The sequence below is a fragment of the Hemitrygon akajei genome, chromosome 23 (assembly GCF_048418815.1).
Source record: "Hemitrygon akajei chromosome 23, sHemAka1.3, whole genome shotgun sequence".
In the NCBI taxonomy this organism is placed as follows: domain Eukaryota; kingdom Metazoa; phylum Chordata; class Chondrichthyes; order Myliobatiformes; family Dasyatidae; genus Hemitrygon; species Hemitrygon akajei.
Window position 1 is genome coordinate 26,596,807 of NC_133146.1, and position 25,490 is coordinate 26,622,296.

Genomic DNA, 25,490 nt, shown 5'->3' on the forward strand with positions numbered 1-25,490 from the left:
TCTGAATGATGTGCCCATCAGCACTAAGCAGTTGTTAATCTTGTTACAGTTGTTGTGCACTAGTCAGGCCACATCTGGAGTGTTGCATGTTGTTCTGGTCGCCTCACTATAGGATGGATGTTGAGGCACTGGAGAGAGGACAGAAGAGGTTTAGCCAGGATGCTGCTCGGTTTAGAGGACATGGTGCTATCATGAGAGGCTGGACGAACTTGGGTTGGTTTGTTTGGAGTGGCAGAGGCTGTGTGCTGATCTGATGGAGGTTTGCAAGATGATGAGAGGCATACATAGAGTAGACAGGCAGTATCATAAGACCATAAGACATAGGAGCAGAATAACACCATTCAGCCCATCAAGTCTGCTCTACCATTCCATCATGGCTGATCTCAGATCCCACTCAACCCCCTACACCTGCCTTCTTTCCATATCCTTTGATGCCAGGAAGGAAACTATCAACTTCCACTTTAAATATACCCATGGACTTGGCTTCCACCGCAGTCTGTGGCAGAGCATTCCACAGATTCACTACTCTCTGGCTAAAAAAAATCCTCCTTACCTCTTTTATAAAAGGTTGCCCCTCAGTTTTGAGGCTGTGCCCTCTAGCTCTGGATACCCCCACCTGGGAAACATCCTCTCCACATCCACCTTATCTAGTCCTTTCAACATTCGATAGGTTTCAATGAGACTCCCCTCCTCATCCTTCTAAATTCCAGTGAGTACAGGCCCAAAGCTGCCAAACGCTCCTCTTATGTTAACCCCTTCATTCCCAGAATCATCCTCGTGAACCTCCTCTGGACTCTCTCCAATGACAACACATCCTTTGAGATATAGAGCCCAAAACTTGACAATACTCCAAGTGCGGCCTGACTAGTGTCATACAAAGGCTCGGCATTATTTCCTTGCTTTTATATTCTATTCCCCTTGAAATAAATGTCAACATTTCATTTTCCTATCTTTTTCCCATGGCAGAAATTTCTAATACAAGGCATGCATTGAAGGTGAGAGGAGGTAGGAAAGGGATGTGAGGGTTAAGCTTTTCTCAAAGGACTGTCTGCTGAACTGATAAAAAGGCTCAAGATTAATCGAAACAACTCTGAACATAAAAGTTACTTTCAAAATAGCAGAGGTGAATAATGTCATGGAAAGATAGTGCTCCAAAAATATGGACCATAGTGTTTGATGCAGTTGTTTAAAGGCTTGTGGCATGAAGTTGAACATATTTTGATGAATACACAACCCATGTACTTTGCTGGTGAGGCAGGCAAACCCAAGGACCATAAATGGGTCCTGATGTAGGACCTTGATCTGACACGTCGACTGTTTATTCCTCACTGAAGATGCTGCTTGACCTGCTGAGTTTCTCCAGCATTTTGGGTTAGTTACTCTGGATTTTCAGCATCTGCAGAATCTCTTGTGTTTATGGGTGGCAAAAAGGAAGAGATGAAGGTGCCCAGAACATGCCATGATGCCTAATGTCGATTAGGTAAGGGAGGTTTTGCAAGGTATCTTCAATAAAATGCCACAATTAAATTAAAATTAATGTCAGATATGTTACCTTAAGATATTACCTCACTTGAACCCCTACACATCCTTCTTGAATAATTGTAATGCAACAATGCCAAGTAGATTGCTGGGCTGCTAATTAAAGCAATATGATGTATAAAACTCATAACTTTCAAGGTAATATGAATAATAAGCTACTTAAGAAAACCACTCATCTATTAAGTAGTAAAACTTTTATTAAATATAACAGTGGATCAGAAAGTACAAAATATTTTGCCAGCTATGTGATAGATAAACTATTGGCACAAAGTATCAAAAGCATTTGCCAAGAAGTACACTTTAAGAACATACAAAAACAAAACTTTAGTGTTTATATTTGGCTCAGCAACATTAGACATATAGTTTGAACCTAATATAAGATTACTCAATAACCTTAAACTATTAGGATGCATCTGAATGTTACCAGTCTTCACTTTTAACTATGTACAAATCACCTTACATGAAAATGTGCTATAGATCCAAACCAAAAATGCAAAAAGAAATGTGTTCATTATTTACAAAATACAAGTTTTATAATAATAACATGTCAGTATAAACATCTTGCTGATAATAGTCTGAAAATATTTAAGCTATGTATGGCGGTGAATGGAACAACCATATGAGGACTACACTCTGTAACTAATACAGCCACAATCACACAAACAATCTCTTAAGTGCTTGTTATGATCATTACGAGCATTGGAAACCAACAAAAATAATATATCCTGATTTCACAATACTTATGATCACAGTGCTCTTTGCAAAGCTGGACCAGATGTGACCGTGGTATACCGTCGACAAACATGTGCAGTTAAGTATCGAAGCTTTAATGTGTTGTTGAAATGAAAAGGCACAGCTAGTTCTTGATGTAACAGAGAGACTGCCAGAAAACCACATGCGATACTGAGGCATCAATTAAACATGTTTATTGTGGAACTGAAAGGAAATTATTGTAACCAAATGTTAAGTCCTCCAGAAGCAAATGTTGTAATAAGTTTAAGAAAGACTTTCTTTCAAAGTATTTGCCCATGTTTAATTTGAGGGCACTTTTAAAAGGAAAGTGAAATTTTCCAAAGCCTAAATGAGAAACAAAAGGCTGCCAAAGATTTCAAGCCAAGCTCAGGAGTTGAACAAAGAGCCAGAATTGCATTTCAACACAAATCTTATTAAAGCTTCACCAACAGCTGCAGAGGCAACAGGAGTACACTGAAGAGGCTTTATTACAGAAAAAAAGCAGAATGTTCATGGATGCCAACGTGGGATCTTGGTTTCTTCCATTTTATTGTTCTGCTTCACTCTTCCCTCTTTTCAAAACCTGCCTTGTTTACTTGAGAGATTTACAGTTTAAATATTTGACAAAATGTTATGTAAAACCACAGAAAGAACCCTTACAGCTATATTTTTGTAACCTTAAATGCAAAGTGGGTGGAATCTATATATAAAATTATTTTCCTGTAATGCAGCTATTATGAATTACTATTACCTTGTCTATATACAAATCTTTAACACGTGTGGCTGCCGGGCATTTAACAAGTGAGTTTGAGACGTTGCCGCGGCAACGATGAATGTACGAAAACTGAATTAGAAATATTTACATTAAATTTTGAAATATTAACACAGAGGCAAACGCATCTCAAGTTATTTTGTAATTGGCTCTGCTTTTTATGGATGTGAAAGTCTAGAGCTTAACAACTGTGCGAACAGCAATTATCTCCAAGGAAAGGGGGGGGGGGGTTGCGGAATAAGCACGGTGCACTATTACACAATGTAGAAATTAAACACCACATATGGGTTCTACGAAAGGATTCAAAAGAATCCAAACAGACATTTACAGCTGCGGAGAACTTCCTGTAGTTATTATGTCTATCCTGTTCTGGAACAAGAGCACAATTCTCAACACATCCATCATCTGACACTGTGAAAAATGCAGCAATAAGACAACCAAAGCAGCACACAGAACCTGACTACAGTTGCATAAATTAAGATGTAAATGTTTATAGTGAATATTTACACCCATTAAATGTGTCGCTATTCTACTGGTGATAGTGTTAAGTCACAGGCAAAAAGATTTATGTACAAAGGATATCATTACCACACTTAAGAAAACTAAACAAACTTTACAATTTGTAGATAATAACGACACCGAGGGTGAATGCAAGGAATACGTAAGCCAGTTGCTGGTAGCTTGCAGTCACCAAGTCTTAATGTAACATGGAATGTCCGGCTTATTGCTGTCTTCAGCAACGTTCATGTAATGAAATATTTACAGTTTTGTGCTGGGATGTAAAGAAGAGATCGGCGAGCTGGAATAAGCAACCTGCGGGTTCAGAGAACCCAGCGGATAAAGACTATGGTGCAAAATATCTCCATAAGTAGCTGCGACTGGGGAAGCAGCCGCGGACAAATGTCTGTACAACTGCGGGGATGCACCAGTTGAAGCCAGGATCTGTCTCTGCATCGCCGGTATCATGAAGGAATGGATTGCAAGTGGCTGCATGAGGGGAGAGAGCACAGCTTGATTCTTCAAGTATTGTAAGGGGTGGGCGTAGTCAACGGGGAAATGAGAGCTTAAGCCGTCACACATATCTTGCACCTGAGATACAAAAGCTCCAGGATACACACCCGGGAAAATTGGTGTAGGCAGCGGGAACTTGTGGCCCTCCAGGAAAATCCCTGGTGGCAGGGTTTTGCTGCCTTCACCATCCAAGTCGAAAGTCTTTTCTTTCATCGTTGGGTCCTTGGAGATGGGAGACACGGCCCGGTGCTTCTTTTCTGGGCTCTCACCGTGCCCACAGTCAGTACTCTCTCGGTTCCTCTTGATGGGCTTTGTGGTCCCGATGACCTGCGAGCTGGCCTTTGAACACATGATCGGTCTGACCGCCTCTTCCAGCTTCGCTGGCGATGAGGCGATAGCTTCGCCGGTCTTGGCGCTGGCCACCATCGGCATTGGAGGGACTCGGCATGCCTTGGGGTTGTAGTTGGAATGGGCTGGCTGTGTTCCTGCTGTCGTGCTTTTAGCGTCCAGGGGCAATGATGAAGGAAGTGGCGTACCAGTCAGATTCCTGGGCAACATCTTCTTCAGCTTCGGAAGACTCAAGTCAGTGGGCTGTTCCTCCGCCGGGGATTTCACTCCAAACTTTTTTTCTGGTTGGTGCAAATTTGAGAGATAATTTAAATATTCAGCATCCTGGTTTTTACGCTGCATAAACAATGAACTCTTATTCTTTGCGATGTTGTGGTACTTTGACGTTTGGTCATTAAGGTGGTGCTCTGTATGTTTATAAAGGTTGTGTAGGTGAGGGGAGGAATAGAAGTCCACTAGAAAACTCGAGACTTGCGACGGCAGGCAACATTTCTTCTCAGAGTTTTTGTTTTCATTGTCTGTAAGGTCGGAGGTGAAAGGGTAATGAACGCCACCTTTGAATGAGTCTGAGCAATTGAGATGATGGTTGGGAAGGTAAGCGGTCTCAGAATCGGATAATTTATTCAAACCATCTTGCTTAAACGCTTCCCCTCGCTCATCTGAGCTTCTCTTGGGAACGCTATGGGCGCGCTGGATGACAGACGGTCTATTAACAGCCGGCGGGTCTGATGAGGAGCCTTGTGAAAAACTACACTCAGTTTTAACCGTTTCCTCCCCATTGTCGCCAACTTTTTTACTGCTCAGCAGTAGGGGTGGTGCTCCAATTGAATAGTTGTTGGGTAAGGTGCCACTGACTTGTGACAAGAGCTTCTTCTTGGCAAGCGGTGACATGATGCCGGGATGTCCTCTGGAGTACACCACGGGCATGTAGCTGGGGCAGGCGTCACTTTTTGTGGAAGCAAGCACCTCCTCCTTCTCTTTGTGAAGGTTACCTCTCTCAGGCTGCCGTGTGTGCTGTCTCTGGGCACCGGGCTGTGGACTGCTCCCGGGACGACCTTCAGTCTCCTCCTTGCGAGACTGGTCAGCTTGAACAGACAGGACTGCGTCTCCCTCCGCCGGGACCGCACCAGCAGCCGTTTCCTCCTGGCTGTCGCTTGCTGGAAGGTCGGGTGGGCATGGCGGCGGCTCGGGGTTTTGGCCGGGGGTGGAGGTGTCCGTGCCCATTTGTCCCTCCTCTGGCGTTTCCACTGTTGTCACTGCTTCCTTGCCCGAATCGGGCGTGATGCCACCATGTTTCCTGTCTGGGTGCTCGCCACCGGCTTTGTCGTCGTCGTCCTTGGGCTGCCCCGTTCTGGCATCAGAGCCTTCTGCAAGGTCACGGCTGTGCTGCTCCTCGACCTCAGGCTCCGAGCTTGCCGCTGCCCCTTCCGGCACCGAGACCAACGTTTCTCTGGACACATCCATCTCCTGGGCACCTTCTGGCACGGAAGTTGCCTGGTTATTAAAGAAAAACAAAATGTCATTAATACAAAATCTATAAAAAGGAAATGCAGATATAGATAAAAAGCTACCAGAGAAGTGATACAAGAGCCTGAAAATACCAATTCAAAGTTTAAGAAACATCTTCTTCCCCTTCGCCATCAGATTTCTAAACCATATGAACCTATGGAAACTACCTTCCTATTTTTGCACTACTTATTTAAATTTTTTTAAAATATATTTCTTATTATAATTTATATTTTATGTATTGTACTGTTGCAGCAAAGCAGCAAATTTCATCACACATCAGTGATAATAACCTACCTGATTCTGATAAAGATTAGCTTTATTTTTCACATGCACATCAAAACACACAGTGAAGTATTCCCTTTGCATCAAATTAAATCAGTGAGGACTGTGCAAGTGTCGCTACACTTCTGGTGCCAACGTAGCAGGCACATGACTCTCTAACCCTATGCCTTTGGAATGTGGGAGGAAACCAGAACAGCAGGAGGAAATCCACACAGTCACGGGGAGAATGTACAGGCAGAGGCAAGAATCAGCCAATGTGTTGTAAAGTGTTGCTCTAGCTAGTACACTACCACACCATCCATGTACAAAGCACGGGCCCAGCAAGAACGTCCTGTGTCAGGAAAGAGAAAGAGTCATCATGTCAAGACTGGGACCCTTTATCTGAACTGGGAAAGAAAGAAATTTAAGGTGGAGGAGGGCAGCAGTGAAACAAAAGGAATTGAAATAGCAGCTCATTTTACATAAATTGTTCTTACTTTCTGTTATAAGATATAGCAATTTTTTGCCTTCTGTATTTCTTACATTTTCCAGTATAGTACTGTATACAACATTGCACAGGTTAGACAACATTAGCAACAGTTTAGATAGAAGCAGTTTAATTGTGTTTCAACTACCCTAATACTTCACCCTAGGAACAAAATTCCCTTTGTTCCATGCACCGTCCACCATTTACCTTAAATGGTGTTCAACCTGAAACTTTTCTCTTTCCACAGATGCTGCCTGACATGTTGGATTCTATCAACATCTTTATTTTTATTTCAGGATCCAGGCATCTGTGATTTTTTTTTGTTCCAAGGTTAGGTTTAAATCAACTGCTTCCATGTACACAAGAAAATCTGCAGATGCTAGAAATCCAAGCATTATCTGAAAAGAGTAAACAAGTCGACGTTTTGAGCCGAGATGCTGCCTGGCCTGCTGAGTTCCTCCAGCATTTTGTGTGTGTGTTACTATAGTTTGAATCTTCAGCTTTGTAAAACATTTAAGGGGTTTCAAAGTTACAGGAATGTTGTGAAAAATCGACACCAGGACTTAAAAAGGCAAGAAACCCCAGTGTGTTCCAAAAGGATGGCTTTAGAGGATTGCTTCTAAAAGCAAAGGGGAGCTGAGTATGAAAAAATGTGTTCCAGAGGTTAGGCTGAATGCAGCTCAAGGAAAAGACACCAGATAACTTAGGAAATGGACAAGAGAGCATAGCAGGTAGGCAAAGTTTATTTTTGGAGGGATGCACAGTTCTCATAATCATGCTCCATTCTATTCCTCATCTTGATTAGGGAAGGGGAAAAGCTTCACTTAATTCTGCTGGATAATCACAACACTTCAACTAAATGTACAACTCCACAATCCACAGAATCACTTTCAAGGACTCATCAATCATGTACTCATTATTTTTTTTGTTTTAGGTTTACATGTTTTGTCTTCTTTTGCACATTAGTTATTTCAGTCTTTGTTTATATATAGTTTTTTTAAAATAAATTCTGTTGTATTTATTTTCCTGTAAATGCCTGCAAGAAAATTAATCTCAAGGTAGGGAATAAATTTGCTTTGACTTCACTTATGGCTTGTTTTTGCTAGTGACACTACCTGCCCTAAGAGACAGCGGAAACTGTAACTTGTCTCAAATAGCTCAGCTGATCTTCAGTTCTTTAAAACGGAGACAGATTTTAACATGCTATCAAATGTTCTGACATTTTAAAGTACACTATTTGAAATCATGGCCACAGTTAAACCAGTTACTTTGCAAATAGATGGTTGAGGTCAGACATTTCAAATGAATTCTCTGTTTCAACTACAATAGAAAGCAGAGACATAGATTTTAAACGGTGGGACAAAAACAGAAAAACACTTAATCTGCCCAGCTGTTGGCTTCATTCCCAATAACCTATTCAAAATGGTACATCCAATATGTTGTGTGTGTTCTGGGAACCAAAAAACAGCAAAAGAAAAATAGATTAATGTTCTTGTACAGTAACTCTGGATTACAGCAGAGTATAAATCAAAATATTAACATTTAGATATTCATGAAATATTTTACTTTCTATTTCATTTATGTTTTCATAATCCATCATCTCTAATTGCAATTTCAACATAATGGAACACTGCATTGTAAATAATTGTTGACTTTATAATATTGAAGGTTACCATGACTACAATAACCTACTTTCTTTGGCATTTTCCAAGGTTATTTAGCAGCAAAGCAGTTACTAGAACATGATATCTCCTGGCTATATCACTTCCTAGTAAACAACTGAATTTGTCCTTGTTACGATTAGTAGTTGGCAATTCGGCAGTTCTCAGCCTGTCAGTGTGAAGAATCACCATAGTCAGTGGCTTCCATTGGGGGCCAGCAGGGTGGGTGTAGAGGCCTGGCCAGGCCTCTGGTGGGCCAATGTTGGGTCCTCGTACTAATGGTTATTATACTAATATGTCATTCAGCACCACTGCCGTTGGGATAATGCTCCTACCATTCCCTGTCTCTTGATTACGAGTCCTTGCCAATTTACAAAAGCCTGACTTACACAAAGCCCACACATACTAATGAGCGTTTGGAAGATCAGTGGCATGGATTTGCACTGATCCAGATCAGGGGAGCTGCCGTCACCTTCTGCCATGTGGGAACTCAGATCACAGCTGTATCTCCAACGTGCAAACTGTTCAGTCCACAACCAGTTGACAGGAATGGAGTGCTGTTGTAACATGGGGAGGGCCTGTAGCAGTAATGACAATACTGATTGGCAGCTAATTAATAGAACAATACAGCATACACATAACAGGATGCCCTGCTGACCTCTTAACCCACTCGAAGGTAAATCCAACCCTCCCCTCCACGTAGCCTTAATTTTTCTATCACCTATGTGCCAAAGAGTTTCTTAAATATCCCTAATGTATCTGCCTCTACCATCACCTCTGGCAGGGCATTCCACGCTCCCACCACTCTCCGTGTAGAAAGAAACCTACCGTCTGACATCCCCCTATACTTTCCTCCAATCACCTTAAAATTATGCCCCCTCATATTAGCTATTTCCTACCCTGGGAAAAAATCTCTGGCTCTCCACTCAATCTGTACCTCTTGTACATCTCTATCAAGTCACCTCTCATCCTCCTTCACTCAAAAGAGAAAAGTCCTAGTTTGCTCAAGCTACTCTTTTAAGACATGCTCTCTAATCCAGGCAGCATCCTGGTAAATCTCCTCTGCATTCTCTAAAGCTTCCACATCCTTCCTTTGAGGCGACCAGAACCGAGCACAATATTTTAAGTGTGGTCTAACCAGAGTTTTATGGAGCTGCATCGTTTCTTTATGACTCTTGAACGCATCATCAGCTAGTCCTTCCTTGCAACTTAGTGCAGGAACAGTGGAAATTACATTACAGAATTAGGAGTTATGGGGAACAGGCACAGAAGAATAGGTGTTGATTGAGGCCAGTGATGACTGTATTGAGCAATTGGATAGGCTTAAGTGGTCAAGTGGCCTGCTCCGTTGCTATTCACTTGTAACTGATCGAAGAAGTCCTATGTAATTACAAAAGTCAGAGAAGTAGCAGTTTATTATCACAATGGGATTTACAGACAATGCAATACTTTCAAAGTGTGGGTACAACAATGTAGAAAAGAACTATTAGTTTGCTGCTAACAAACAGATGCAGGGGAGATCTACTTCATCCCATTTCATACTCTTCACCACCTCAATCAGATCAACTCTTCTATCTCAATTCCAGCTTCCTTATCCCAAATCCTGTGATCACCTCGGTATCCAAAGATGCACCAATTTCCATCTTGGATTGATTCAACGGCCTGAATTTTGCACAGTTTCATGCTGCATGTATGCCAACTGATGTGAAAATCCCAAAGCTCGATGCCAAGCTCCAGCCACACTTGACCATTAGGTCCAGTGCTGAGAGTCCAACACTGGACAGAAAGCTGGCTCCTAGGCTCCACAAGCTGGCAAGTGTTGAATTTGAATTTCTTTGAGTTTGTGAATGAAGGGCACCGAGCCCCTACTGTTACTCTTGGATTGCTGTTGGATACAGCTTTCCAGGATTCATTCCACGATTGTAAAGGAAAAACGAGGCATCGATGCTTGGCTTCCATTGGTCTTAGCCAACAATCCTAGTTCTAGGATCTGCTCCCTGAGGATGCAGAGCTAGGAAGAAATACATTTAGTGCAAGGAACTGCTCCCACTTATTAAACCAAAGCCCAATGTTTGAGCGGCACTTTGGGATGATGTGTTTGGAGTACAAACTCACTTAAAGATTCACAACTTTTTCTGTGGAGCAATATCTACCATCTTAATTTTCAGGATATGATCCTTAACTCGAGATCCCCAGCTACAGGGAAACACCCTCCTTCAACTTGAGGTGAATTTTGTGGTTTATCGAGATCATCTCCGATTCTTCCACGCTTTGAGGAACATGGAGACACAGATCACTACAGCACAGAATCAGGCACTTCAGCCCATCTAGTCCATGCCAAACTGTTACTCTGCATAGTCCACCTGGACCATGGCCCATCCATGTACTTATCAAAATTCCTCTTAAATATTGAAATGAAACCAACTTCTACCACTTCCACTGGCAGCTCGTTCCACACTTGCATGACTCTGAGCGAGGAAGACCCCCCCCCCCCCCCAAACAGGTTTTCTTAAATATTTCACATTTCACCCATAACCTACGACTTCCCATTCTGGTCTCACCCAACTTCAAGCCTGCTTGCATTTACTCTATCTATACCCTCATAATTATCTACAGCTCTACCAAATCTACCTCATTCTCTTGATCTCCAGAGAATAAAGTCCTAACCTATCCAACTTTCCCTACAAGTCAGGTCCTCAAATTCCAGCAACATCCTTGTGAACTTGCATTTACAATCGTGGAATGAATCCTGGAAAGCTGTATCCAACAGCAATCCAAGAGTAACAGTAGGGACTCGGTGCCCTTCATTCACAAACTCAAGAAATTCAAATTCAACACTTGCCAGCATCACTGTAATCCCATGAGAAAAGTAACCCAAAAAAAAAATCATCCCAACTTGTGCAACCAATGACAAGTACAACTAGCAGCTGAATACATTAGTATTTGCCTATGTAGCAGGAATTAAACACATATTTATGTCAATGCTAAAATACATTCATCAGATATATAAAATAGATTTCAACACTCTTCCCCCTTGCCTTCCAGTCTGGGCCCGAAACGTTGACTGTTTATTCCCCTCCATTGATGCTGACTGGCCTGCTGTGCTCTCCCTGCATTTTGTGTGTGTATGTTGCTCCACATATTAAAATAGAATCTACTTTCTTGATTTTACTATCTAATGTGACAAAAAAAGAGGAAAAGTTGGCGAGCAAATCAATGGAAGCACTTAAGCACAAATGAGTCAGCTCCCACTCTTAATCTTACCCTCCCGCATATCTCTTCCCCCCTACATAATTTCTTCTTAATCACACCCATGGTATTTGTTCCTCTCTTCTCAAGGGTAGTAAATTTCACTCTCTAACCACTCTGTGGGCATTGAATTAATTAGTGACCACATTATTTTCAAGTTAGTTGAAATATTTTCTAACTTAACAGATTATTTCATGAAATTAAAGATCTATATCAAGCCACTTCAGAGAAAAGAGCCCTGTCTATTTAGTCTTTCCTGAAAGTTATTACCTCTTGGTTCTGTTATCACAGACTTTCTGTAATAGAATGCTTGATGATCTAAGGACTGAAACCACACAAAGACTTCAGGAATCTTGGCCCCTTTCCCAACTCTTCAGTAACATTGTTTTTGATCCATTCAAACTATTGAAATCTTCACCACAGGAAAGTGTTGCAATATATTTAAAATAAATCTACCAATGACTAATTGCCTAAAACATGGCTACAGCAAACAGCAAGAATATGACTCAGGCTGTGTTCTAAAGAGGAAAAGGGCAGCACAAACTACTGAACTGCCTCATTAAATTTCAAATTAGTGTTGCACATTTTAATTAACACATTGATAAAACAATACTTAGAATCTCCATAATCATTCAGATAACCAAATATTCTGTTATCTTATCTCATTCATTGTGGTAAGGCTACTGATAAAGCTTACTATTTTTTGTTTGATAAATAAAGTTGTTCCTTAGTCACCAGAGAAAACCACACGTCTTCCTGTAAAGTCCTTTTTTCTCCCCATTAAGTGACAAAAACCACAATGGCAGTTGGTCGTCATAACAACATTTACAAATTTAGAGGAGAAACACTTGTCAGCGTTAAAATAGAACTTCAGTGCTCATATTTGACATTTTAAGATGATGCACTTGGTCTGCCTGACTTCAGCTCAGCCTCCAGGTTCTGAGTTAACTACTCCCGTGACTTAATACCTCATTCAAAGCCCTCCCCTCAGTTACTGCCTCCTTATCCGCCATTCATTGCACACCTTAATACAACAACAGCACTCCCACCACCGAGTCCCCGTTACAGAGTTCACACTGGAAGTGGCTAGTTAGGGGAATGGAGGCAGAGGGCCAGTGGCTTAGAGTTCCTTGGTGTTAGCATCTCCAAGGATCTGTCCTAGGACCAGCACACAAGTGTCATCACAAAGACAGCACAACAGTGCCTCTACTTTCTTAGAACTTTGTGTGGATTTGGCATGACACCAGAAGCTTTGATGATCTTCTAAACATGCTGGTTGCATCATGGCCTGGTATGGAAATAGCAGTGCCCAGGAACAGAGAAGCCTAGAGAAAGTGGAGGTACAGCCAAAGCCCTCACCAACAATGAGTGCATTTACACGGGGCACTGGCGCAGGAAAGCAGCATTACCATCAAGTCCCCCACCATCCAAAGCCATGCCATTTTCCCGCTACTACCATCAGGCAAAAGGCACAGAAGCCTTAGGTCTTACAGAACCAGGTTCACGAGCTGTTACTACCCTACAACCGTCAGACTTCTGTGTTGGCGGGTGGCCGAGTGGTTAAGGCGTTGGTCTAGTGATCTGAAGGTCGTTAGTTTGAGCCTCAGCTGAGGCAGCGTGTTGTGTCTTTGAGCAAGGCATTTAACTACATATTGCTCTGCGACGTCACCGGTGCCAAGCTGTATCAGCCCTTGTCCTTCCCTTGGACAACATCGGTGGCATGGAGAGGGGAGACTTGCAGCATGGGTAACTGCCGGTCTCCCATACAACCCTGGCCAGGCCTGCGCTCTGGAAACTTTCCAAGGCACAAATCCATGGTCTCTCGAGACTAACGGATGCCTATTATCAGGCTTCTGAACAGGCATTGACAACTTTGTTCACCACCTCTCCAAACAGACTCTATCACACAGATCCTGACGAAGGGTCTCAGCCCGAAACGACGACAGTGCTTCTTCCTATAGATGCCCTTATAGGCCATCAGACTGCCAGCTGGCCTGTTAGTTGTCCCTCTTCACGGCATTTACCAAGAGAAGATATGCAAAAGAGATCTACCATTTTTACTCAATGGATTGCAAACAGAGATGAAATCAAAATCTGATCTAAAAACTACACGCAAAATTGTTGGAGCTTGAAAAAAGGACTGTGTTATTACAGAAAGCCCAAGATTTATAACCATTATGAATAATTTACCATACATTTTGATCCTGAGACCTGCAACCCAAGTTGTTCTAACAGCATGTCCATGCAAATACCAAGAGCCACAAATGTGACCTAAATACCCTGTGATGTGACTGTGAGCCAAGATGGCCCATCAGTGGCGAAGTGCACACTTGGAGCCGGCTCCCAAGACCAGTGTATTATCTAGAACTACAGTCATAAAGTCCATTCAGCCCATCTAGTCTATGCTGATCTATAATCTGCCTCATCCCAGTTGGAGTTTTTCAAGGATGTAACCAGGAAGTTAGACGGGGGAGATCCAGTGGATGTAATGTACCTCGATTTTCAGAAGGCATTTGATAAGGTCCCACATAGGAGATTGGTGGGTAAAATCAAAGTTCAGGGCATCGGGGGAAGACATTGACATGGATAGAAAACTGGTTGGCAGGTAGAAAGCAAAGGGTAGCGGTGAATGGGTGTTTCTCGGAATGGCAGGTGGTGACTAGTGGGGTGCCACAGGGCTCGGTATTGGGACCACAGCTGTTTACCATTTATGTCAACGATTTGGATGAAGGCATTGAAAATAACATCAGCAAGTTTGCTGATGATACTAAGCTGGGTGGCAGTGTGACATGTGATGAGGATGTTAGGAGAATTCAGGGTGACTTGGATAGGCTGGGTGAGTGGGCAGATACTTGGCAGATGGCGTTTAATGTGAATAAGTGTGAGGTTATCCACTTTGGGAGTAAGAACAGGAAGGCAGATTATTATCTGAATGGTGTAGAGTTAGGTAAGGGAGAAATACAAAGAGATCTAGGAGTCCTTGTTCATCAGTCACTGAAGGTGAATGAGCAAGTGCAGCAGGCAGTGAAGAAGGCTAATGGAATGTTGGCCTTTATTACAAAGGGAATTGAGTACAAGAGCAAGGAAATCCTTTTGCATTTGTACAGGGCCCTGGTGAGACCACACCTGGAGTATTGTGTACAGTTTTGGTCTCCAGGGTTAAGGAAGGACATCCTGGCTGTAGAGGAAGTGCAGCGTAGATTCACGAGGTTAATTCCTGGGATGTCTGGACTGTCTTACGCAGAGAGGTTAGAGAGACTGGGCTTGTACATGCTGGAATTAAGGAGATTGAGAGGGGATCTGATTGAAACATATAAGATTATTAAGGGATTGGACAAGATAGAGGCAGGAAATATGTTCCAGATGCTGGGAGAGTCCAGTACCAGAGGGCATGGTTTGAGAATAAGGGGTAGGTCATTTAGGACAGAGTTAAGGAAAAACTTCTTCTCCCAGAGAGTTGTGGGGGTCTGGAATGCACTGCCTCGGAAGGTAGTGGAGGCCAATTCTCTGGCTGCTTTCAAGAAGGAGCTAGATAGGTATCTTATGGCTAGGGGAATCAAGGGATATGGGGACAAGGCAGGAACCGGGTATTGATAGTAGTTGGTTAGCCATGATCTCAAAATGGCAGTGCAGGCTCGAAGGGCCGAATGGTCTACTTCTGCACCTATTGTCTATTGACCCACATCTGGACCATACCCCACCCCCCATCCACATACTTTCCAAGGTTCTTTTTGAACGTTCAAATCAAACCTCTATCCACTACTTCTGCTGGCAACTTGTTCCACACTCTCACCACCCAGAGTGAGGTACAGTCGTTCCCCTTACAATATTTCAGCTTTCATCCTTATCCCGTGAGCTTGAGTTCTAGTCGCACCCAACCTCAGTGGAAAAAGCCCGCTTGCATTTACCCTATCTATACCCCTCATAACTTTGTATACCTCTATCCAATCTCCCCTCATTCTCCTGTTCCACGGCTGTCTGACGGATCCTTCTGAGCTTGTCAATACGCTGCAACGTGCCTTTGTGAAATCTGAATGGCAGCATTGTCTAAGGACTTCATTTACTACTGAATAAACTGTCAAATTAAGCAGCATGTTAAGACAGCCCTTTAGCTATAAGTCTGTTCAGCTTAGTAACTTCAACAGCATGTCTGAACTCCATTTACCATTACAACTACATTCCTCCAACTCATTTATTTGCCGTTTTCTATCTCAATCCATACATTTCTTGACACCATTATGTTGAAGACCTTCGACCACGAGACACAATCAATTTTCTAGTTACCTTCGCACCATCTTAAAAGCTTCTTCCCCCAGTAGATAATCTGATCAACCATTCTAGCTAACCCCACCCCCTCTATTACCTCAGTCACCACATTGTAAACACATGCTAGTATTTACGTATTAATGCATATTTAATCCATATTTGTACTTTAACTTCTAACTTTATTTTTTGGTATAATTCTTTATTAATTGTTGAATGTTGCTTTCTGCTGCATGCTGCACCCTGACCAACACAGCACAGCAAATTCCTAACACATGTAAATGTATATGGTGAATAAAGTTGATCATTGAGCTCTATTAGCTACAAGCTTCTGCAAAGTTCAAACTCTCCAAGTGGAACGTTAAAGACTCAGTGACAGAGGAAGTGTCTTTAGCAGTGAGACAGTAGTATAATCAGCTGATCTCTGACACACTTCTGTGAAACATTAGTAACGTCAGCTGATTTCGGACACACATGAGAGCTGGGTTCAGTCAAAGAAGTTGACTAAAGTACAGTACAGGTCTTTAAAAGGAACAGAAGGAGAAGGAATTGCAGAACATGTAAAGTGGTGGAGCGATCAACGCGCTAACCAACTAGTTAACAAGGCTCTAATATGAATGTTTCCTCCATGGCCTTAACCATCCACAAGGGAGATTGGTTATGTATGGGGGGAGGGAGGGAGGGAGGAGAGTTTTATCGATAATGAAGAAAGGGTCACTTAATTTCAGACCCTGTTCTTCCCTGCTGCCTTTAAAAGACAAAAAAGGAGTCTATTTGTGATTACTCTAAAATGTTTTACTCAATCTCTCAGGAAATGTGGAATTGCATGAAAATACCAGGCAGATGAACAATCCATGGAAGACCAAAATATATTCGGCAGTGTTAAATGGCCAAGCTGGCTTCTGCATGCAGAACAACTCTCTCGGGGTCTGATATGAATTAAGTGAAAGCAATACAGCATGCATCTGTGTTTGAACAGGAACTAATGGTTAACATGATGAAGTCCAGATTGGTCAGTGATGTACATTTGTATCATCTGCATTCAGGCATATCAAATGCATGTATTGTACATTCACAAAAGCCTTGAACGGTGTAGCTACAGTTGCACTGTGATCATTGCTTAACTCAAGCTCTCTAATATGGCTTTGAGCATTAGGTCAGACATGGACGAGATTGCCTCACAGAATACTTTAGTGTTCTGGACCTCTTCAAAAGTGGCCTCTCACCTCCGAGGTACTGACAATGCCACATCCCGAAATGTCCCACCAAAGGTACTACGGCCTTTGGATGCAAGTTTCTGGCTAAGAGGGTGAAGTGCAATTTTGCAGACTCATTCCGTGCTATGAGGCCGGACTGATACGCAGACCTCTAGGCACCATCATTGGTTCTGCACTCAAATCAGCATCATATTACATCACACTAAAAAATCTTCGCGGACACTCCCCACCGTGCAACCTACCTTTTCCAAAAGCCCCCTTCTGGAAAACACTATAGGGCTCTTAAAACAAAACCTTCACCATCTTTAAAGTTTCTTCTCCCAGGCAGTTAAACTGATCGACCATTCTAGTTAGCCACCCTTAACCACCCCCACCCCATTACCTGCCCCATTAACACTTTAAACCACTTTTTATAATGCTGTTTCCAATGCAAATACACGCTGGTATTTATGCACATTGTATTGCATATCTGTACCTTAACCTCTAGCTTTATTCTTTATATAACTTTTCATAATTATTGAATGTTGCTGCACCCTGAGCAACACGCACGCAGCAAATTCCTAATACAGCTAAATGTGTATAGTGAATAAAGCTGATCCTTGATACAAATTGGGGATCAGAATGGAGAGAATAGGACCTGTCTACAACTGCAAATGAACGGCCTACAGTTCAAACTGGTGGCAGAGGGAACTGAGTGGTGGTGGAGATTGTAAACCCCACCCCCACCCCCACCTTTGATGCTCACAATCCACCTGATAAAACACTCTGTTCAAAGTCAGCGGTTCACCCTTCGGAAGCGGCCATGGGCTGATCTGCCAACTAGGGACGTTTGCCAGTCAGTTGCACAAGCTCCAGTTAATTAAACATCTGGATCAAACAGAATGGGGCTGGCGCTGTCTGCCTGGCGCAGGAAACAAGGGGCACAATCCTAGAGCGGGGAGGTGACACAGAGGTAGAAGGTCTGCTGTAGAATGTGACGTAGCCACCAGAAGCTCTGTGGCCCACTCCTGCTTCTGTCCTGCCAGCACTCATCGGAACTCTGGTGGGGTTTATTGTTTTTAATGAATGGCCGAGCGACCTTTGCTGAACTGCAGCCATGAAGATGAACTTTTAAGTGCCATATCCATTCACACATTTTAGGAATGTGCTGTGGTGTGTTGGTCTTGGCATGACATACAACAAAAAGCAACAACATTCAACAATTATCTAGAATTGTATAAAAGTAACGTTATGTGTTTAAGTACAGATGTGGAATAAAATGTGCATAAACTGTAAAAACCAGCATGTATTTACAATGTAAACTGCCTTATATAATCCTCTATATCCCTCACATCCATGTACCTATCCAAGATTCTCTAGCCCTCTACCTAGCTACATGGTCTAATACTAGTCCCAGCGATATAACCATACCGCATGAAAACAGGCCATTCAGCCTTTCGAATTCATGCCAACAATCAAGCCTCCATTTGCACCAATGATACATTTATCCCATTTTAGTCTACTCATATTCTATCATTCTGAGGTGAATGGCAGACTCTTAGGAGGGGTATTGACAGGAACCACGGGGAGAATAAACAGCAGTGTAAAATGGGGCTTAATGGTCAGTGCAAACTTGACAGGCCAAGTGGCCCGTTTCCATGCTGCACTCACCTATTCACTGGAGAGTATTAACAGTGGCCAACTGGCTCAACAGCCTCACGTGGCTTTGGAATGTGTGAGGAAACTGGGGAACCAGAAGAAACCCACACCCCTTCAGAGAGAACATGTGGACAGCAGCAATGGAGGTGGGGATTGACCCTGGACCACAGAAGCCGCGTGGGAGCAGCTCCACTGGCTGAACAACGCAAACGCCCAGCAGAGATACGACTGTACACAATCATGCTTCTGGAGCCGAAGCATCCAAACGCACTCACTGTCAGTGTTCCTACCTTGTTCAATGCAAGGGTCAGGATTCTTTACATCATTTCTGTGCCAAGCCACTAGGTGGGAGCATTCCACTGTTGAGAAACAAAAGCTACCTTCTTTGTATAACCCTCCCTTTGAAGTACACAATCCTGATGGCAATAGACTCTTCCTGATAAGGATTTGTACTCTGCTGCTCTGCCGCTACGTCTGGAGGGGAAGTTATAACATTCGTTAATGAACTCCTTGCCAGAAAGTGGAATCAGAAATTATTTCAGATCCTAGGCAGCTCACAATAAAGATACAAAAACTGGCTTCTAATAAATTCTGCAGGTACTGGAAATCCAGAGCAACACACACATACGAAGTGCTAGGGGAACTGTCAGGGAGCATCGGTGGAGGGGAATAAACAGTGGACATTTTGGTCCGAGACCCTTCACCAGGAATGGAAAGGAAGAGGGCAGAAGCCACAACGAGCTTCTAATACCTGTCCACACATGGAAAGAACCACTGTGACCTACAATTTCAGTGCAAACATGGCAGGTTGGCTAAAAGAAACCCGTGTAGCGCCACAGGAATCCGCTGATGACGTGTGCCAAAACCTCACAACAGCGGTGCCTAGGATAGCTGCAGAAATGGCAGGAACCAGAAAACACGCTAAAGAGCAGGTCCGGCGAAGGCAGGCACCGAACGGATCAGCAGCAGCGTGTGTCGAGCCAGCCATATTATCCTTTCAGTATAATTGTGACATAAATAACATACACAACCCTTTTCTCCTGCATTACCCTCCATTATTCTATCATCTATTGTGCTTATCCAAGAACTTCTCAAATGCCTCTAATGTATCTGCCTCCACCACTCCTGCTGGCTTAGCTTGCCACATATTCACTGCTCTGTGTAAATAACCCACCTCTGACAACCCCCTCTATACTTCCTATCACCTTAAAATTATGCCACTTCATTTCTACTCAGACTGTCTCTAGTTGTCCACTTGACTGTTGCCTCTCATCATCTTGTACACCTCTATCAGGCCAACTCTCATCCTCCTTTGCTCAAAAGAGAAAAACCCTAGTTTGCTCAACTTATCCTTGTAAGGCATGTTCTCTAATTCAGGCAGCATCCTGATAAATCTTCTTAATGCTACCAATGGGCACATGAGTGTGGATTATTGCTTTAAAAGTGAACAATCAAATTTGCTAGAAGTCCTTCCAGGAAAGAGGCTGCTCTTCTTACTCCGCCTGGTCTGTATATGCGAGCAGACCACAGTACTACAGTTGTCTTGGCAAGCAGAATTGGTAAATGATGTCGACAGCCATGAGACATAGGAGCAGAATTAGGCCATTCGGCCCATCGAGTCTGCTCTGCCATTCCTTCATGGCTGATTTATTATCCCTCTCAGTCCCATTCTCCTGCCTGCTCCTCGTAACCTTTGACACCCTGACCAATCAAGAACCTATCAACCTCCATGTTAAATATACTCAATGACTTGGCCTCCACAGCCTGGAGACAAATACATATGAAAAATGAATCTATATCACCTCTGGAAATCAACTCTTTGAACACGGGTCGAGTAGACCCTGTGGAACCCAAACCGAAGAGAGGACAGGTTGCTAACAATCCATAACTCCGTATAAAAGCAGATGATAAAGGCATATAACCAAACAATGTGGAGCAGTATGCAACAGATCACATGGAAATGGTGTATGTGTGTGTGCGTGGTGTGCGTGTGTGTGTGTGTATATATAAAAATAAACAAACCACGTGACACAAGTATACATGAAACCATGTGACCACAGTAAAAAGGAAATCAAACCACGTGGCAAGGAGTGCAGACTAACATGACCAAATCTCATTTGAATAGTACAGATTAAAGCATTGGGCAATACTACACACCAGGTTACACAAGAGTTTTGCACCAAACCAGGAACAAGAGTGTAAATTAATAGCGTGATTTGGCAAAGACTGCACAGTCATCTACCACCCTACAACTACGGACTGGAGTAATTCCCGTCTTTGCAATGGAGTACCAATGTAAAAGTTGTAGGTTCCTTGGAAACTTATTCTTAACTGAAAGGAAAATATGGCCAAAATATCGATGCCAATAATGCTTGTGGTTAGACTGGAATATCTGCCCAACACTTAATGAGATTGAATGCTTTCAATCCTGCTGATGCAGCTTACCAGCCTTTGTACAAATTGCAAACTACAGAAATAAACAGAAAAGTTTCAACAAGTATTGTCTATTTCCAACATGCTGAGCATCTCAAACAAAATACCTGGCATTTTCAAAAAGCAGAGTTAACAGTGACTCACAATGCCACAACACAAACTTGTGAACAGACACACAACGGAAAAGGGAACAACACTAACCTCACAGTTCTCTTTCATTCTCTGAGCAGTATCCTTTTCTTTTCTCCCTTTTCTGATTTGCTCACTTCTCCGTTTGGTTCCAGCTGCCTTCATCTTGCTCTCTGTTTCCTGGGAGCTGTTCTCCTGCTTCCGAGGCTTGACTGGAGGGAGAGGCTTGTCTTCTTCCCCTTTGATATATCTTTCGTACGGCAGGATCAGCCTACAACAGCCGTGAAGCACACTTGGTGAGAGAGAGGCTCAGAGAAAGCATGCCACTGCTCTGACCTTTATTACAGAATCAAAAATAATGGAAGGCTTGGGGAGAGGAGGATGCTTGTTCAGAGGATCACACCAGACTACTTCGACTAGGCAGGACATGCTAAATACTCAGCATTCTCTGTGGTTTTCCTGCATTTGGTCACCAGGAGGCAAAGTGATGGTGAAAAACCAATATCTGAGGCCACAAGGCGATTATCTGTTTGGTCAGTTACAGCCCTTGGGAAACTGAGTAAAATTCAAGCACGAAGGATGGAGTGGATGTGTGTGTGTGGGGGGGGGGGGGGGGGGGGGGGGGGGGGGGGGGAAGAGGAGGGAAATGTGATAAAAATGTAATTTGCTATCCAAGGACTGTGATTGCTAATAAATCAGAGAGATTAAAAGTTTGACGAAAGCAATTACAAATATAACTTGTGTTTGAACAAGTCTGCAAGTCTGTCAGAAAACCGCTTTGTCTTTAAACCTTGCTCGTCTTGAAACAATGATGTAATGATACTTCACCATCTGGGAAGCCACTGTTCTTTCTCCCTAACCTGCAAAAAGCTAACAATGTAATCTTGCAAATATTTTATTTCCAGAGCATAGATATTAATGCACATTCTCCTTGCAGAAGGGGGCCTGAACAAACTTTTATTGCCAAGGAAATGGCAATTTGCCAGCGATAAAGCTCCAGTTCAAGACCACGGGGTATATTTATCATTAGATGCCATTACAAGGAATGTTTAAATATCTTACAGCTGCTAAAACTGGAAAAAGTTTTTTCTGAGTACTGGAAACACACACAGATACCAAAATACTGAGTATCAGCCAAATTCCTGGTCTCTGTAGTAATGTTAGAGTAACATTTATATAATGAATAACACATTAATATAGTGGATGGGAATTTAGCTCGAACTGTGTTCCAATTAAACACGAGATGAAAAAGAAACCCAAATTTATTGCGGTGATACCTGCCTCGCAGACAGCAAAAATACATCCAGTGAATAAAAATCAGTGGGATATGAATGACGACAAAGAGCACAGGACTGTGTTTGCAGCTGTGAGCATGGGTGAACGGGGTGGGCACCTCCAATAACTCAGTTAACAGTCAACAGCACTGGAGCCTGGCATCGACCACAACGTTCATTTGATACTTCTCCCCCCAGTTTGCCCAGCCATCGGACACAATGCTTGCCACTAACCGTTCTTCCCTTGTTAACACAAGGGAATTAACAGTCTTTTGGAAACAATAATGCTCCACATTCATAACCGGCTGCAATTTAATCAATTCGAGGTCATAAAATAAAAATTATTTTTCCGTGTGAACGTCTTTACACCGAGCAGGGTCTGAACCAGAATGGAAATCTTAAATTCATTGGGATCAGGCCTGACAAGATTAATGAGCCAACATTCTCTCTACTTTTCCATCTATGGAGATTTCTAAAAAGGTCTTTCTTTCCACCGTTTGTAATACAAGCCTATCTTCAAAATAAAAGAATAGCTCACTTTGTTTGCTAGCAAATTAGGTGCCTATGGTTACAACTTCCCTTTTAAATCTCTTTTAACAGTTCAGCTGGGACGCGAAACATTTAATTTTATTTTATTTTTCACAGAGCTCAAAAACCTGGCAATGGGACAAGGGTAAAAATACACTTAACACAGCTGGCCAAGGAGACTTCTGCCAGCTGCAGGGAAATCTAGAGTTAAATGTTCCTTGTATCTGTAAAGTCATGACTAAGGTAAAATTGGAATCAAAACACTAAGATTTACTTGTTCACTTTTCCGTGGATATCTGGATGATTCCATTGCTACTTCTGAGAGCCAGGTCTGTCTATAAATTAAGAGAGGGGGGGAAAAAAAACAGGCAACGGGAAAAGTCACAAAGTCCAAACAAAAGAAGGCTCTTGGGATTTTTGACTTTGGGTTAAAAATTCTCCTTGAACCGCTGGTCCTTAAATGCACAGACTTTGTTTACTGTTAATCCTGAACTTAGTCTTCGTAGTGTGCACTTGGAATACAATGTAAGCCAAATACAAGAGTCATTTCACAAACTGCCTTCCCATATTTAGAAGGTTTGGTTAAAAAAAACCAGCCAACTTTCTTCAAATATCAGAGCAAATTAATCAACTAGACCAAAAGGGAGTTTGCCTATGGATATTAATGTGCGTATTACTCTGAGTGGGGGAGGATCTATTTGTGATTCGAAGGTATTCCATGCTATAACTTGAGACACATTCTATGCCTGATCTTTTAAAGATAGGCTTTGTTTAGATTTTTAAGTGAATGTGAACATTATTTCTTTTTCCTTCTGCTAAACATTTTATCTAGGAATTGGAGGAAACAGTCTAAACACTTACTGGCAGGGTTACAATGAAAACAACAGCTGAACTGTCAATATTCACTTTCTGCCTGTGCCTTTTCATTTGAAAGATTCAACATGGTTTTGCAATCCAACTACAGTGAGTTACAAGGAATTATCCTTCAGAGGTGCAATCATTGAGACGAGATTGATCTCAAAGCTGATAATTTGCATGGTACAGACATGGGGTTTTATTTTAGAATGTGGTGATGGAATTTGGATGGGGGGGGCGGTGGAATAAACAAAACATCATTTTTTCCGGTTGTGCAGCTAACCATGACAGCAGCTGAACAAACATAATATATGACTTCACATAAATAGCACAAACACTCATTAAATTCTCCATAGTTGTAAACTTTCCCTCTGCCAGCCATTACACTAAGGATGCTGACAGTACACATCATATCATTATTTTCTTTTTTAGCTCCTGCTGAGCATCAAGAACAGAGCTCCTTTTGGTGAAAATTACTGTTCTACTGGTCCTTGCAACTGTTATTTTGTTGTTGCCTGAACTTATTACACAGCAACAGCTGTGTCCTTGTCACCTTGCACTATAATTCTCTCCTTGCATTGACATTTTGTGAATAGCAACAGTAACAGGTTCAGCACATATTACCACAGCTATAAAATTGGATGGAAATGAGTCTTTGCTGGCTGTGAAATCAATCAATTCAAGCTCTTTTAAAAAAAAAGAATGAGGAAAATAGCTAAAAATCTCAGAGCTAGGAATTAACCATATAACAATTACAGCACGGAAACAGGCCATCTCGGCCCTTCTAGTCCGTGCCGAACGCTTACTCTCACCTAGTCCTACTGACTTGCACTCAGCCCATAACCCTTCATTCCTTTCCTGTCCATATAACCTATCCAATTTCTTTTTAAATGACAATATCGAACCTGCCTCTACCACTTCTACTGGAAGCTCGTTCCACACAGCTACCACTCTCCGAGTAAAGAAGTTCCCCCTCGTGTTACCCCTAAACTTTTGCCCCTTAACTCTCAACTCATGTCCTCTTGTTTGAATCTCTCTACTCACAATGGAAAAAGCCTATCCACATCAACTCTATCCATCCCCCTCATAATTTTAAATACCTCTATCAAGTCCCCCCTCAACCTTCTACGCTCCAAAGAATAAAGACCTAACTTGTTCAACCTTTCTCTGTAACTTAGGTGCTGAAACCCAGGAATTGATCGAAGGTATTTTGATGCATGTTTTTAATAAGACATTATTATATGCAAGTCTTAAAAATAAAAGCAATTGCCTCCTTTTATCTAATATACCAGATGGAAATAAAAATTATAGGAGATAACAGTATTATACAAAGTGACAAAGATACGTTGCTCAGGTGGAAACAGTTGTTTGGTATAGAGGTAAAAGGTGATTGCCCATCAATTCAGTGGCCTATTTATACATAATCAGCAAGGTGCACTTCCAGGCAATATACAGTGCACAAAATTTTATTTAACTCCAACTAGTAAACATTGGTTTAAGAGCCTCTTTCCAGTTCCTTCCTAACCCTGCAGCAGAGTCTAATTCCTTCTCATCTACCTGTCCTGTACCTATTTAAAGTGCATA

General features: G+C 42.3%; 1 protein-coding gene across 4 annotated transcripts in view; it reads right to left on the reverse strand.

The window, feature by feature from the left end:
* Positions 1–1,718: 1,718 nt before the first annotated feature.
* The window catches only part of arid5b (AT-rich interaction domain 5B), a 142,969-nt gene continuing 119,197 nt past the window's right edge, over positions 1,719–25,490 (reverse strand). For all 4 annotated transcript variants that reach the window (XM_073027240.1, XM_073027241.1, XM_073027242.1 and 1 more), the window contains 2 exons: positions 21,322–21,520; positions 1,719–5,896 (listed from right to left, as the gene is read on the reverse strand). In XM_073027240.1, coding sequence (XP_072883341.1) covers positions 3,803–5,896; positions 21,322–21,520 — 2,293 coding nt within the window. In that variant the 3' untranslated portion in view covers positions 1,719–3,802. The remainder of the gene's footprint in view (positions 5,897–21,321; positions 21,521–25,490) is intronic.